The sequence below is a fragment of the Frieseomelitta varia genome, unplaced genomic scaffold, assembly GCF_011392965.1.
Source record: "Frieseomelitta varia isolate USP_RPSP 00005682 unplaced genomic scaffold, Fvar_1.2 scaffold_54, whole genome shotgun sequence".
NCBI lineage: Eukaryota > Metazoa > Arthropoda > Insecta > Hymenoptera > Apidae > Frieseomelitta > Frieseomelitta varia.
The window spans coordinates 240,166-253,029 of NW_025110301.1; the positions used below are offsets into that span (position 1 = coordinate 240,166).

The window sequence follows — 12,864 nt, forward strand, 5'->3', positions numbered from 1 at the left end:
GAAAGGAAATGACTGCTCATCGACAAGCTGGGAGTATTCATAATTTTTTATGTTTCTCCAACAAAAAAAAAAAAAAAAAAGAGAAAGAAAGAAAAGAAACACCGTTTAAACGGTCTCTTTTTCCTCTGCGAAAAATTCTTTGTCCCTCCGACAAACGCACCCTCTCTGTCTCGCGTTTCTCTCTCTTTCACCCTTTTTTCGCTGTTTTGTTTTTGTCCCCTCGTTGCTCTTTGATTTCCTGGCGACGAAACTGGCACGAGGTTAACACGATGGAGGCGCAAGGTCGACGTTTGATTAAATGCCAGTCGGCACGTCATATAATTTCTGCAATCCCTGTCCCTTTTATTCTCGACCTGCGTGCGTCGTTGATCCGACCAACGAATAACACGTCGTGTTTCGGGCTTCCGTCGTGAATGGTGTGTTCACGTGAATTCTGGCGAATAAAGAGCGATGACGCGTAAAATATTCTCACGTAGCGAATGAATGAACGGAGTTAGGCGGACGAGTTGAAAGGAAATTTCAGCAGAGTCGAGAATCGCCGGAGGGGTTGTTGCCGTGGATCTAAATTAAGATCGCTCCGCTCTCGAGATACTCGCGGATACACGCGAGTATCTCGTATTTATCGTTTCGTCTTTCGAAACGAATCGGCGGGGCGAGGAGGTGGAGTTATTTCGCCGAGCGTTTAACCTATCCCCGATCTCGAGAACGTGAGGCAACAGCCAGCGAATCTAATTTGTATCTCGAGAGAATAATCTTCGTTCAAAAGATTATCAACATCTGAAACCGTGAAAACCGTTCGTCCAAGGAAGCCCGCTCGGATAATCCAGCTGAAAGCTTCCCTCGCCGATCCGCGGCGAGTTCGAAAACAATTTGCCCCGCTGAAAATTTCGCTTTTCGCAGTTCGAAAACCCCAATCCCCCATCGAGCTCCGCGTTTTCTCTCCTCGCCGTCGAACGAAACTTTCGCCCATTAAGCTTCCTTCGTTCCCTTTCCTCCCCTTCCAAGTAACGTGTTCCCCGTTTTTCACCGAAATTTCGAGCGGCTTTAAATCGAATCTCGCTGGTTAACACATTACAAATGCTCCCAGGGCTCGTACATTTTTAGAGCAAAACAGGGAAACTTTGTACAACTTTGCATATGTGCACTTCTTCAATTCACGTTGATAAAATATTCTTAAATATTACTGTATATTCTTTGTAGTAATATTGTTATATATCATTTATAGTAATATTTAAGTATCTATTTATTATGTATTTTAGATTTTAATTATCATTTATATTAACACATTGAGGTCGGTATGCTCTGATAAACACATAGCCTGTATTTTCTCGTGCTTTTTGAATTATTTGACTGAAAGGGTTCGAGAGAATGTATAGCATTTAACAATTGTATTATTTTATTAATAATTAAAATTATTAATTATTTTTCATTTTAGAGGTATTTTATTAAATGAAATGGAAATACCTCTAGTTTCTTGGTGTGGTATGTTAGGAAACGATTTCCCTACTTCTTGAAAAATTATACAACATTATAATAATTATAAACACAATATAATTATATATTATATATAATATTATATAATTTAAATTATAATATATAATATAATATTATGTAATATTACGTTATATAATATAATATAATATAATATATTACGTTATATAATATAATATTACGTTTCGGAAACAATTGGTATGTTTGGAAACAATTTCCCTATTTCTTGAAAAATTATACAACATTATAATAATTATAAATACAATATAATTATATATTATATATAATATTATATAATTTAAATTATAGTATATAATATTATATAATATTACGTTATATAATATAATATTACGTTTCGGAAACAATTGGTATGTTCGGTAACAATTTCCCTACTTCTTGAAAAATTATACAACATTATAATAATTATAAATACAACATAATTACATATTATATATAATATTGTATAATTTAAATTATAATATATAATATAATATAATACAGATTATAATATAATGTAATATAATATAAATTATACACAAAAAAGCGTTCCCCGTTCGCAACGTTGAAAACCGAAAGACGCGAATTCGCGTCTACCGTCCACAATGTGGTGTTAAGCAACGATCTCTCCTCTCTCCTCTTGTCTCGTCACTCACGACAGAGTTATACCGAACCGTCTATACGACGCGCGTTATCGCCGATCTTCACGTGGTTTTTTTTCCCTCTCCTCGGTCCGGTGCAGCCTCGATCCCGTCGGCGGCTCGAAAGCAGCGCAGTCGATCATCGATCTCTCGCGGAGGATCGCGCGTCACGGTTCTCCGTCAACGCGGCGAGAAGAAAAGAAAAGTTGTAGACCTGCGTCGCGCGTCGAGAAAGAAAGGAACGTGAATAATGGCGGAAACATCGTGGAAATTGTCGTAAGATCGAACGATAAGGGCACGACCCACGATGATTGAACGATATCGATTCCACGTCGATCGCGATATCGCGTGTTAGCTCTCTGGTTCCTGCGGGAAGGCGGTAGAATTTTCGGCAGAGCTCGTGACCTGCTGCATTCTATCGATTCGTCGCCGATCAACACGCCGGTTTTCAGTGCCGCGGTATTTCTTCTTACTGGCGTTGTTAAATACGTGACCGTGGTGAATTATCGGGGACGCGAGGGTTGGATCTCGCCGTGCAACAAATCACGATGTAACCCTCGCTTGGCAACCTGTACTTGGCGATCGTTGGTACCGCGCCAGCGGCCACGAAAGAGCGAGAGAGACGACTCTCCTCTCCATTCGTTCTTTCTCTCTCTCTCCCCTTTTCTTTTTTCCTTCTCGCTCCCGTTTTCCATTCGCCTCCACCGTGAATTTCGTCGCGTAACACCGACGGGAATTATTGCGTAAACGCGGTTTGCCGATTTACGCCGATCCTCGGAATTTCCTGCATTCAGGCTTCGTTTAGCCACTCGCTCGGAGGAGAGTGACGGTGGCGACGAGCGAGTGGAAAATAAACGAAAGAGGCGGAAAAGGCTGAAGCGCGTCGGACGAGAATGAAGGAGAAACGGAACGACGTGAATCGAAGTAGCTCAATTTGGTTGATTAAATTGGCCTCGGTTTACGTCGTTGTGCCGTCGTTGAGTTACTCGCCGAGCTAATTCCAGCAACGCCAGCATGGTTTGTCCGCGTTAACGCGTACCCCTGCCTTTTTTTTCTTTTTTTCTTTTTTTCGCCGGTTAAACTAATTTCTCTCTCCGTCGCCGGCCCTCCTTTTTCCCCTCTTTTTTTTTTTCCTTTTCTCGTCCGTTTCGAATTTCCCACGACGAGTCTCGTCTCTCGGATGGAATGGGTCAGAGCCAACGACGATGTCCACGTATGCGTATGCATACGGTGGGTTTCAGATCGTTGCAGGGACATCCCGGGATGCACTGAAACTGGGGTGAATCACGTCAGGGGTGTGTTTCGAGAGATCTTCCCGGTTGAGATTAGGGTAATATGATCTTGCGGACTGTCAGCTATTCCGTCAGCTGGCAATTTGGACGCCAGACACTCGTCCAGGATGACGGTACGAGGGAATTTTGTCCCCGGGTCGTGCGGAGAGGTAAATGGCCCGGGATATTTAATATAAAATTCGCTGGCTTTCAAACGAACGTTTGATGGAGAATTTCGTTGCCGAAATTGTCAAACGTCAGTTGTGACGAAAATTGCAAATATCCCGATTAATTGGAGGAACACAGGAGTAGTTGCAGAGTGGAAATGGGGGGGAATGGTGACTTTATTAAAAAAGGAAACGCGATATTTTTTTTTTAGAGACTTTGAAACTCTCGGCAACTGAAAGCCAACTAGATTTTTTTGAGCTCAGGTTGTGATTAGCTATCGCGAAACTTTTAATGACAAAGTTATTTATTTTGATAACAAAACTCGTGTGCAGCACGAGAGGCATTGAATTACACTGTTATAAATTACCCATTACTACGGTGTTTTCGTGATTTTCGGGTATTACAGCTTTATTCGTATTCTTATTAACGCTCCCGTTTCGCAAATTAATATCGAGGGTGGTTATTCACCCTCGGTAAAATGATAAATGTATGGTAATATATGGTGAAAGTTGGGAACGACGTTAAATTAGACCGATATTAAAATGGCAGTCTATTAAATTCGGGGACAAAATGACGTCCGCTAATGGACATCATTTAAAGTCATCCCGCGAATTGACGCACGGTGAATAGGGATTGATATTCAAACTTTAAACCGGTCACAAAGGGTCGTTTAATTCCGGAATCCGAATCTGTCAAGCGGAAGCCTCTGATTAGTAACTGTTGACCATTTACCATGATATTTGCCCAAATTTCCCGAGGAAAGAGCGGAATACATTCCCGGCAATAAATCGGGACAACGCTCTTTTCTCGATGCTATTCGATATTCCGCGTTCGATACCTATTCTTTTTTTTTTTTTTCATTTTTTCCCCTCGTTTCGTTTTTCATTTCACGTTTAATTACTTTGATATCGCCAAACACAATCGTCGAAAATTATACGGCTCGAAACACACGGGCTTGGAAGTTTACTTGAAAAACAGCGGTAATAAAACAATCGGACAGAATTCAACGTATGATTTGATTAATAAAAGCAACACGGTAATAAACGATATCAAACGTTTTAAGAGCTCTGTTTGGTTCATCAATAAGGATTTGATTGAAACCAATTTGATTCCGATTTGTTTTCCAATGATTCTCTACTTCCCGGTGACCTAGTGCGTTGGTATACTGATATCTTTTTTCATATTAAATCTCCTTGATATTGTTTCTGTTAAATTAAAAATGGGTGCCCTTCTTTTAAACTTTATGAAATTTCAGTCCATCGCCACATCCATCTCTGAAGATGATAGTCTTCACTTGAAGAAATCTTATTTGACACGATCTACGAATAATATCAAAATTTAGAAGTTTTAAACTTTTAGCTTCGAAATGATAGTAGCATGGCAATGATAATTGAACCTAGATTGCTGCACGGTGTAAATTTCGCGTTCGAAGAGCCTCTTACGTCGCAAAGCGTCTGGAAACGAAATTCAAATAGCGACAATTCTGAATAGCAAAATTAATAAAATTAACGGTCGAATGTAACAAGACGCGGCCGCAGCTGGACGTCTCACGTCAACCTCTGACAGCTTAATCTCTCTGATAAGTTAATTGCGTGCACGTCAACGATTTCCACGCTTCCTCTCTGATCTCCGCTTAAATGGAGACTGTAAAAGACGAGAGAGAGAGAGAGAGACGGGAGTAAACAAAAGACAAAGGAACGAAGCTTCCGGGAACTCCGGACAGTTCCTTTCAACTTTGTACAATTCTTTACGATCCTTTATATCCAGGTTTCGCCGGGCGAAATAATATTCCCTCGATCGGCCTAGCCCCTCTCTCTCTCTCTCTCTCTCTCACTCTCGGCGAACGTGGCGCTTAATTTCCCTCCGCTGATAAGCGTCAGAATCCCTGGGCGAGAGGATTCTGTCGAGGAAATTTGCGGGAAATTCACCTGTGACGTATTCTGGATTTCCTCGCGCTTGTGCGGCGCTATGGAGGTGGGATAATAGCGAGAGAAAGGGTGGGAGTCCAACCTCCGAACGTTTTTCCGCCGATCGAGCCCCCACCCCATTAAATTCCACAACGTATCACCGAGCCGATCATTATTTTCACCGTTCCTCTCTCTCTTTCTGTTATGCAGTTTCCACGAAGGCTTTGGCAAGCGCCAAGACACTGGGCGGATTCCTGTACAGCGCAGTGAACAAGGCTGGAAAGACCGTGGCCGAGGCCGGCGCAAAGATCAAGAAGACCGTCGAGGAGAACGTGAGTTCGAATTCTTTTCACTTTGCAAACGTTTCATCTCGATGAATGCATTGTCGAGCTGTGTTCGAAAATTTTCGGGAGCCGACACTGATCGACTCTGGTTCCTCGTTTCATTTTACGTACGGACCGGGGCAGATGCAGCGTTGAGAGCTACTTTCTTCCTTTTTTTCTTTCCTTTCTTTTCGAGACTTGTTGCAAATGTCAACTTCAAATTTTCAAATGTTAAATTTAGTTTATGTAGAAACATTTCTTGAGGGTGCAAAAGGACCATTTTTTTCTTTCTTTCTCTATTTTTCGATCGGCACGACAGATGAATTTTTCAACATTCAAAAGGATGTTGTCAGATTTAACGACTTTTTGTCTGAGGCATTCTTTTTTATTCAAGCATTCACAGTTAAATCTTACTTAGCGATGAATAAATTTCTTGGCGACTTCGGAAATCTGTTTTCCATCGGTTTTTCCTGCACCTTTGGTAACAAAAATCGTCGGATCACTGACGCGCAAAAGTTTTTTCTTTCCTCCCGTCATATTTTCACATTATATATACATATATATGTATACATGCAATGCGATGCAAGGAAAATACGACGAGATGAAAAAAGAAACATTGCATTGAAAGTACAAAAGAATATAGAGAAACGTAGAAACGGATAAAGATAAATAAATAGATATTTGACGAAATGAAAGTATTTTTCCAGTGTTGCCTTTGAAAAAAGTATGCATCGCTATAAGCTTTTAACTATTCGGAATAAAAAAACAAAGTGTTCCAAATAAAAATTGTTAGATTCGACAGCAGCTATCGAGGTAAAAATTAATATTTCATTCAAAAAAAAAAAAAAAAAAATTAGACATGGCATCATTCTCACTTTTACAAAACTCACGCAAAAAAACTTTAAAATATTAGTCCTTTTGCATCAATACCAGAAACTTTCAAATTGATACCTGCAATGACTTTCGAGTGAAAATAGCTCGTGACACTTTATCTGCTTCGTCATGTAACATATGTATAAATACTTTATTGTTAATCAACAATACTGGTAAATATTTCTGTTAACCAGTAAAGTTTTAAAGAACAAATGTCTTTCATAAGTTTACTTATTGCAAGAATATGACACAGAGATGCAATAAAGAATGTAGAGATAAAAGATGTCAGATAAATTTAATAAAAGCGTCAATTTTCTGTTTTCGACATACGAAGTTGATCAATGCGACTCCCGACCCATTCAAGGTATAGAGAGCAATTAATAATCTCATGTGAGATATACGGAAGACAAGTTGATCGACATTATTAATTCATTATTCCTTTATCAATCGAGATTTCTCAAGTCTGACATGCGAAACTGAGATTCTGAACAGCCGATATTATAAACGTGACAATTTGACAGATAATCTTCAGTCGCTTGTCTTGCGTTTTGTAACATTTTCATTCACACGCGAAACGTTTGACTTTGATATATATGTATATATATAAAAAACAAAAGGCAGATGTTTTCTCTGTTTTTTGCAAAATTTACACGTTCGTGGTTCTGTCGTACAGAGTCGACAGTTTTATCCTTTATTCCTTTATACGCAAAATACCTAAGCATACGGAGAGAAAGCGCCGTCCGAGCACAGAATTTTTGACAAATTGAATGTCACTAATTCGACGAATCGCCCGCATCGGAAATAATAAATGGCATTTGTCACAAGCGATTTTTACATTACATTTCAATCGTAATTCGCGGAGAAATCCTTTGAGAAAATCGCGTATCTCGCGATTCAGCGGTCAGAAGGGGGAGTAAAAAAGTTCTCTTTCGCTCGTCTGACCGAAGTTCCCCGTTGTCGTTGAAATTAATCGAACGGGGTGGAGAGGGAGAGGAAAGAGAGATGAAAAGAAAGATCAACGTATCCATCGAGCTTGTCTCAAAGGAAAGGAGGGAGCGGAGAAAAAATGCAAATCGCCGACTTTGCAGTTGTGCACGCTGTCAGAAACGGACCAGTTGAATTTCACTTCCACGCACGAGCCTATTTCTTCCTCCATCTCTTTGTTTTCCAGTTCTCCCCCTCTTTTTTTCTCCTTCAAATGTGGCATAAATTTTTTCCGATAATTGCGATAATTCCGATAATAAGACCGTTTGTTCAGAGACTAAACTAGCTATTTTCCCTCTGCCTTTCGCTTCTTTGTCTCTCCCCGTTATCTTCTTTTTTCTCTCTCCCTCTCTCTGCCCGTCTTCCGGTCGTTATTCGGAATTAATTGAACGAAGTTACGCGATCCGACGACTAGCTGCCGTTGAACCGTGGATAATTGGAAAACGCGTTTCGTCTTATTTCCGCCCGGTGAATAAATCTCTCTCTCTCCCCCTTCGCCCCCCTGCCCCCCCTGCCCCCTCCCTACGAGTAGAAAATAATTTCCGCGTGTCAGAACGCTAGAATAAGTCCGCGCGTCGAGAGATCCTTTAGATCTCTCTTTATGCTGGCTCGCTCTTTGTTATAGAGAGGAGCTCTAATGTTAACGTTCGCGTACAAGAGTGGCAGTTCGGCTGCCGGATAATTAATCCGTCAGGAACGTGTTCAGGTGAAACGCGATGAAATGGCCGGGGTCGTCCGATAACCCGGTCCGATTACAATCCGAAAATCAATTTACTTATAATACAGTTTGTCGTTTGTCGCTGTTTCTACGCGTTTCTAGGCGTAACAACATTTCGGGTGGAAATGGAACGGGCACGAACGATTTGTTGATTTAATTTCATTTCGCCGTGTCGACTGTGGCAAAGCATCGTGATCGCCGCACACGCGATAATTGTCGACTTATATCGCGGCACGGTCATTCACGGCGTACGTGGAATTAGAATAAACTGATGCCCCGAGATAAAAAAGGGGGAAAACGATGGATTCGGCAGCTTGGATTCAATATTCAAAAATATTCAATATCGCGGAGGGAACCGTGGATTACCTCAGGCGAATTCTTCCTCGCCTCGGGCCTGGATGGGCCAACGACGCGTGCTCTATTAATATTTATTCCCTGCGTGACCTGTTTTCGACCCGGGGAGTAACGTACCCTGGGAGTGCAAGAGGCGTTCGGGTCAAACGCGTTATTTTTAAAAAAAATTTCCCGGTTTTAATTTCTAAATTTAATTACCTGGCTGCTATGTTCTTTGTTGCTGCGCTGCTGTCAAAGAGTTAATTTCAAACACACGCCTAAAACAAAAAAAAAAAAAAAGGAGCGGGGGGGGGGGGCGGAGGGAAAATAATAGCGAGCAGAATGAAGGATCGGTGTTAGGAAATAGAAAATCACGCGGGTCTGTGAACGCGAAACGTTCTGAGTTGACAAAAAAAAATAAAAAAAATATAAAATAAAATGAAATAGGAGAAAAAACAGGAGCGCGAAACGTGCGCGGAAATTTTTATTAAAAAACTCTCTCTCCGTTGTGCGTGTGGCGGGTTCATTCGCCCTCTTTCACCCTGCAGCTTATTGGTATTTATACGATAGGAAATATCCGTGTACCACGATAGCGCTGCACGCCGCGAGAATCCGACTCGCGAATAGAGATATGTCATTTCCAATGCGTACAATGCACTCGAAAGACGAAACGGAAACGCAGGACATATCCTCCCTTCCTCACCGTCCGCGAGAGGAAGCCATCGAACGCATTCCTAAGCGTCGCTTTTAGAAAGATTTCTCCGATCCTCTCTCTTTCGCGTCTCCCCAACCCTTTGTGCCCAAGCCGGTGATTTTTCCGCCGGTGAATGCACGTATCCTCAACTTTGGTAACACGATCTCTTCCTCATCTTCTTCTTTTCGGTCCTTGCCCGTGTGTCAGTCTACTTACTAGTAAGTACAGGAGAATTTCAGCGGGATTCTTCGAGTCGCTGCTGCTGATCTCCGTGCCTTCTTTTGCATATTTCGAGCACTGTGGATTTGATTCGCGAACGGAACCCCGGAGGATGCCCGCCGGGGCTGGTGGAGCTTTGCCCTGTCGTTTTTTGTATGTTTTATTTCAACCATTTTATGCAGGTCAGTCGAACGGAAATTGAAACGGGAATATCAAACGAGAAACGATGTTTATTATTCACTCGTGTTTCTGTCTCTCCGGTTTTTTCCTTCTTTTTTTTTTCTTTTTTTTTCTCCCCATGCATGTATATGCAAAAGTGTTTGACCGATAAAAATGGCAAGCTTGTTTTCGATATTCGTTTGAAGCACTGGAAAATATTAAAAGTCAATCGGGGGGAAACGTAGTGAAATGCGCTCGAAATTGGAGAGATTGAAATAACATATAGCGAGGCGTTTGAATACATATTTTGAATGTACGTACGAATCACGCGTGTACGTTGCGTGAGACACATTTTGATAATTCGTTGATACTGCGATTGTGGAATTCCGCGCTTGTTAAATGGTGGAGAATGTTCTCCGAAATTTTGTATATTCTTTCACTTGGAAGTAGATGTACCAATGACTCAACATATTTACTTGGGAGATATACTCAGCAAATAATCAGTGTACAACTGATATAAAGAAATAAACAATCTTCGATCGTGCCACAGTGCTAATCGTCTCGCTAACTAGGATGATAATTCGGATTTTATGTATCTGAAAATTTTTCTCAACGTCACTAAAGAACACTCTATTCTAATATCTACTCTAATATTTTATTCAGATATTGGTGTATAAAATTTTTCGCAGACTTCCAATTTTTCTATCAATGCTAATAACACAGTGTAGTTACAAAATCTACCAATTCCAACTTTCGACTTTCTCGATCGCGTGCATGTTGTGCATTCTACACCGGCAAGATGAAGTTTCTTCAGAGCGTGAAATTCAGTCGAATGCAAAACTCCCCGAATTCTCGGCGCTGCGCGCCACGTACGTACGTAAAATTACACATGTTTCGCGCAACATTTTTTCCCTCTCTTCCTTTTTGAACGCAGCGTCGAAAATTTTCTTTCAATTTCGCTAACGGCGCCTCGCCAGCTTTATTGAGCCACTGGATTGATTAAAGGATCTCTCGTTGAAGAACGCAATCGAGTCAGTATCGAAAAGGGTGAGATCCCGTTCTTTTTGCGCAGCGAACATGCGTGGCTGTTCGAAAGGCAATTTATTCGATTCGCGCTCGATCAGCCGACGATTCACACCGGCCAATCGTATCAGAGCACCGTGTCTCTCGCAATTTGCACCGACAAAAAGACTCGACCTTCGTTTTCCACGCCTCCACGTGCCTGGCTGCTCCAATTTTTTTCCAATCAAAGTTTATCAAGTGTTTCATAGGAAGGACTCTCTCCTCCTGGTTAATCCTCTGACATTGTGCAACTTGAAAGTTAGGCGTGTATCCGTAAATAACTCGCGCTCGTCGATATCCCATCAAATTTCATTTATTCACGAGCGTTTTCAATTGAAAGCTCCACCTTGACCCCGATTTCGAAAATCTGTAAGCTGGCATGACGCAACTGGCAGTAAACTTTCAAGCGACTGATATTTAAAGGTGTTAGAATTCGATTGAAGTTTTTTTTTATCGAATTTATGAAAGAAGCAGACGGAGGATAATCTCGATAATTTTCAAATCATTCTTTCTCAACTTTGGATTCGTGTACCAAATTATTCGTGACCAAATATCAACGAGCGTCTGATATTTTCTACTTTGAATCTCTCTCCCTCTGCGTTTAACACGCAAGGTTACTTGTTCAAATTCGAACTTGAGAGTTGAAACATTTTACACGTACGATTCGGCTCCAATACCGGCAGGCTGACAAGTGGCCACTGTGTAAAATGTAGGTCGTCGAAATTTATCAATCGTTCCCTCTCGAGCATTCGATTTCACTTTTTCCACCTCAGACTTCGCGTTCTTCTTCAATTCTGCTGACTGGATGGACTCGAAACGACGACGAGGAGACAATGAGAATTGAAAGAACATAGACAGATATTAACGAACATCGTTAGAGGACGCAGACAATTTTGAATTTTCGATCGAATTTTTACCTAGTTAGCCGCGATTGATCCTTGGAAAACATTCTCAAACCCTTTCAACGCCGTGTGGCTTTCTTCTTCCTTCTTCTTTCGTTCGTCGCGTGTTTCACCGCGATCGAGCGATCTCCTTGGTTCGCGTGACGTGCAATTTCTCAAGAGAGCCTAAAAGCTCTGACGATTGTCCGCCTAACGCGGTCCCGACAGTTCAAAGTTGTTTTCGAACTTTGCTTTTCGGGATTTTCGATCCAAGAGTTACTCCATCGGGGTTTATCGTTACTCAAAGCCGAATTTCGCTGGCTCCAGAGGAATTCGTTTATTAAATTAACGCGCAACACTGTCCGATGAATATCCGACTATTTGCTAATTTTATACTCGACGAGCGGTAATTGATTCGAATTAGCGAAGAAAGAAGTTAGTTGAATGGAATTATCGAGACAGTGATTTAGAGTACAGGCATTGCGAACTGACGACTATCGTTAGAAAACGATGGATCAGTTGTCCTACATCGACGTCTCGATCTTTCGATGTAACTTTCTTTTTACTCTATTTCATAAAAATGCTGGCAAGTCTAAGCAAATGTATGACATTCTTCAAGGTTTCATGTATGATAAATAATCTCAGAATCTATGATATTTTGTAATATTCAGAATCTATAATATTTCATAAAATTTTATAATCTGTAGTTTCTATAATATTTTATAATATTTTATAAAATTTTATAATCTATAGTTTCTATAGTATTTTATAAAATTTTATAATCTATAGTTTCTATAGTATTTTATAAAATCTTATAATCTATAGTTTCTATAATATTCCATAATATTTTATAATCTATAGTTTCTATAATATTTTATAAAATTTTATAATCTATAGTTTCTATAGTATTTTATAAAATTTTATAATCTATAGTTTCTATAGTATTTTATCAAATTTTATAATCTATAGTTTCTATAGTATTTTATCAAATTTTATAATCTATAGTTTCTATAGTATTTTATCAAATTTTATAATCTATAGTTTCTACAGTATTTTATAAAATTTTATAATCTATAGTTTCTACAGTATTTTATAAAATTTTATAATCTATAGTTTCTATAATATTCCATAATATTTTATAAT

General features: G+C 40.1%; 1 protein-coding gene across 6 annotated transcripts in view; it reads left to right on the forward strand.

The window, feature by feature from the left end:
- LOC122533576 (synapse-associated protein 1) overlaps window positions 1-12,864 on the forward strand; it is a 134,889-nt gene that overhangs the window by 22,038 nt on the left and 99,987 nt on the right. For all 6 annotated transcript variants that reach the window (XM_043663431.1, XM_043663435.1, XM_043663432.1 and 3 more), the window contains one exon: window positions 5,686-5,807. In XM_043663431.1, the coding sequence (XP_043519366.1) occupies window positions 5,686-5,807 (122 nt within the window). The remainder of the gene's footprint in view (window positions 1-5,685; window positions 5,808-12,864) is intronic.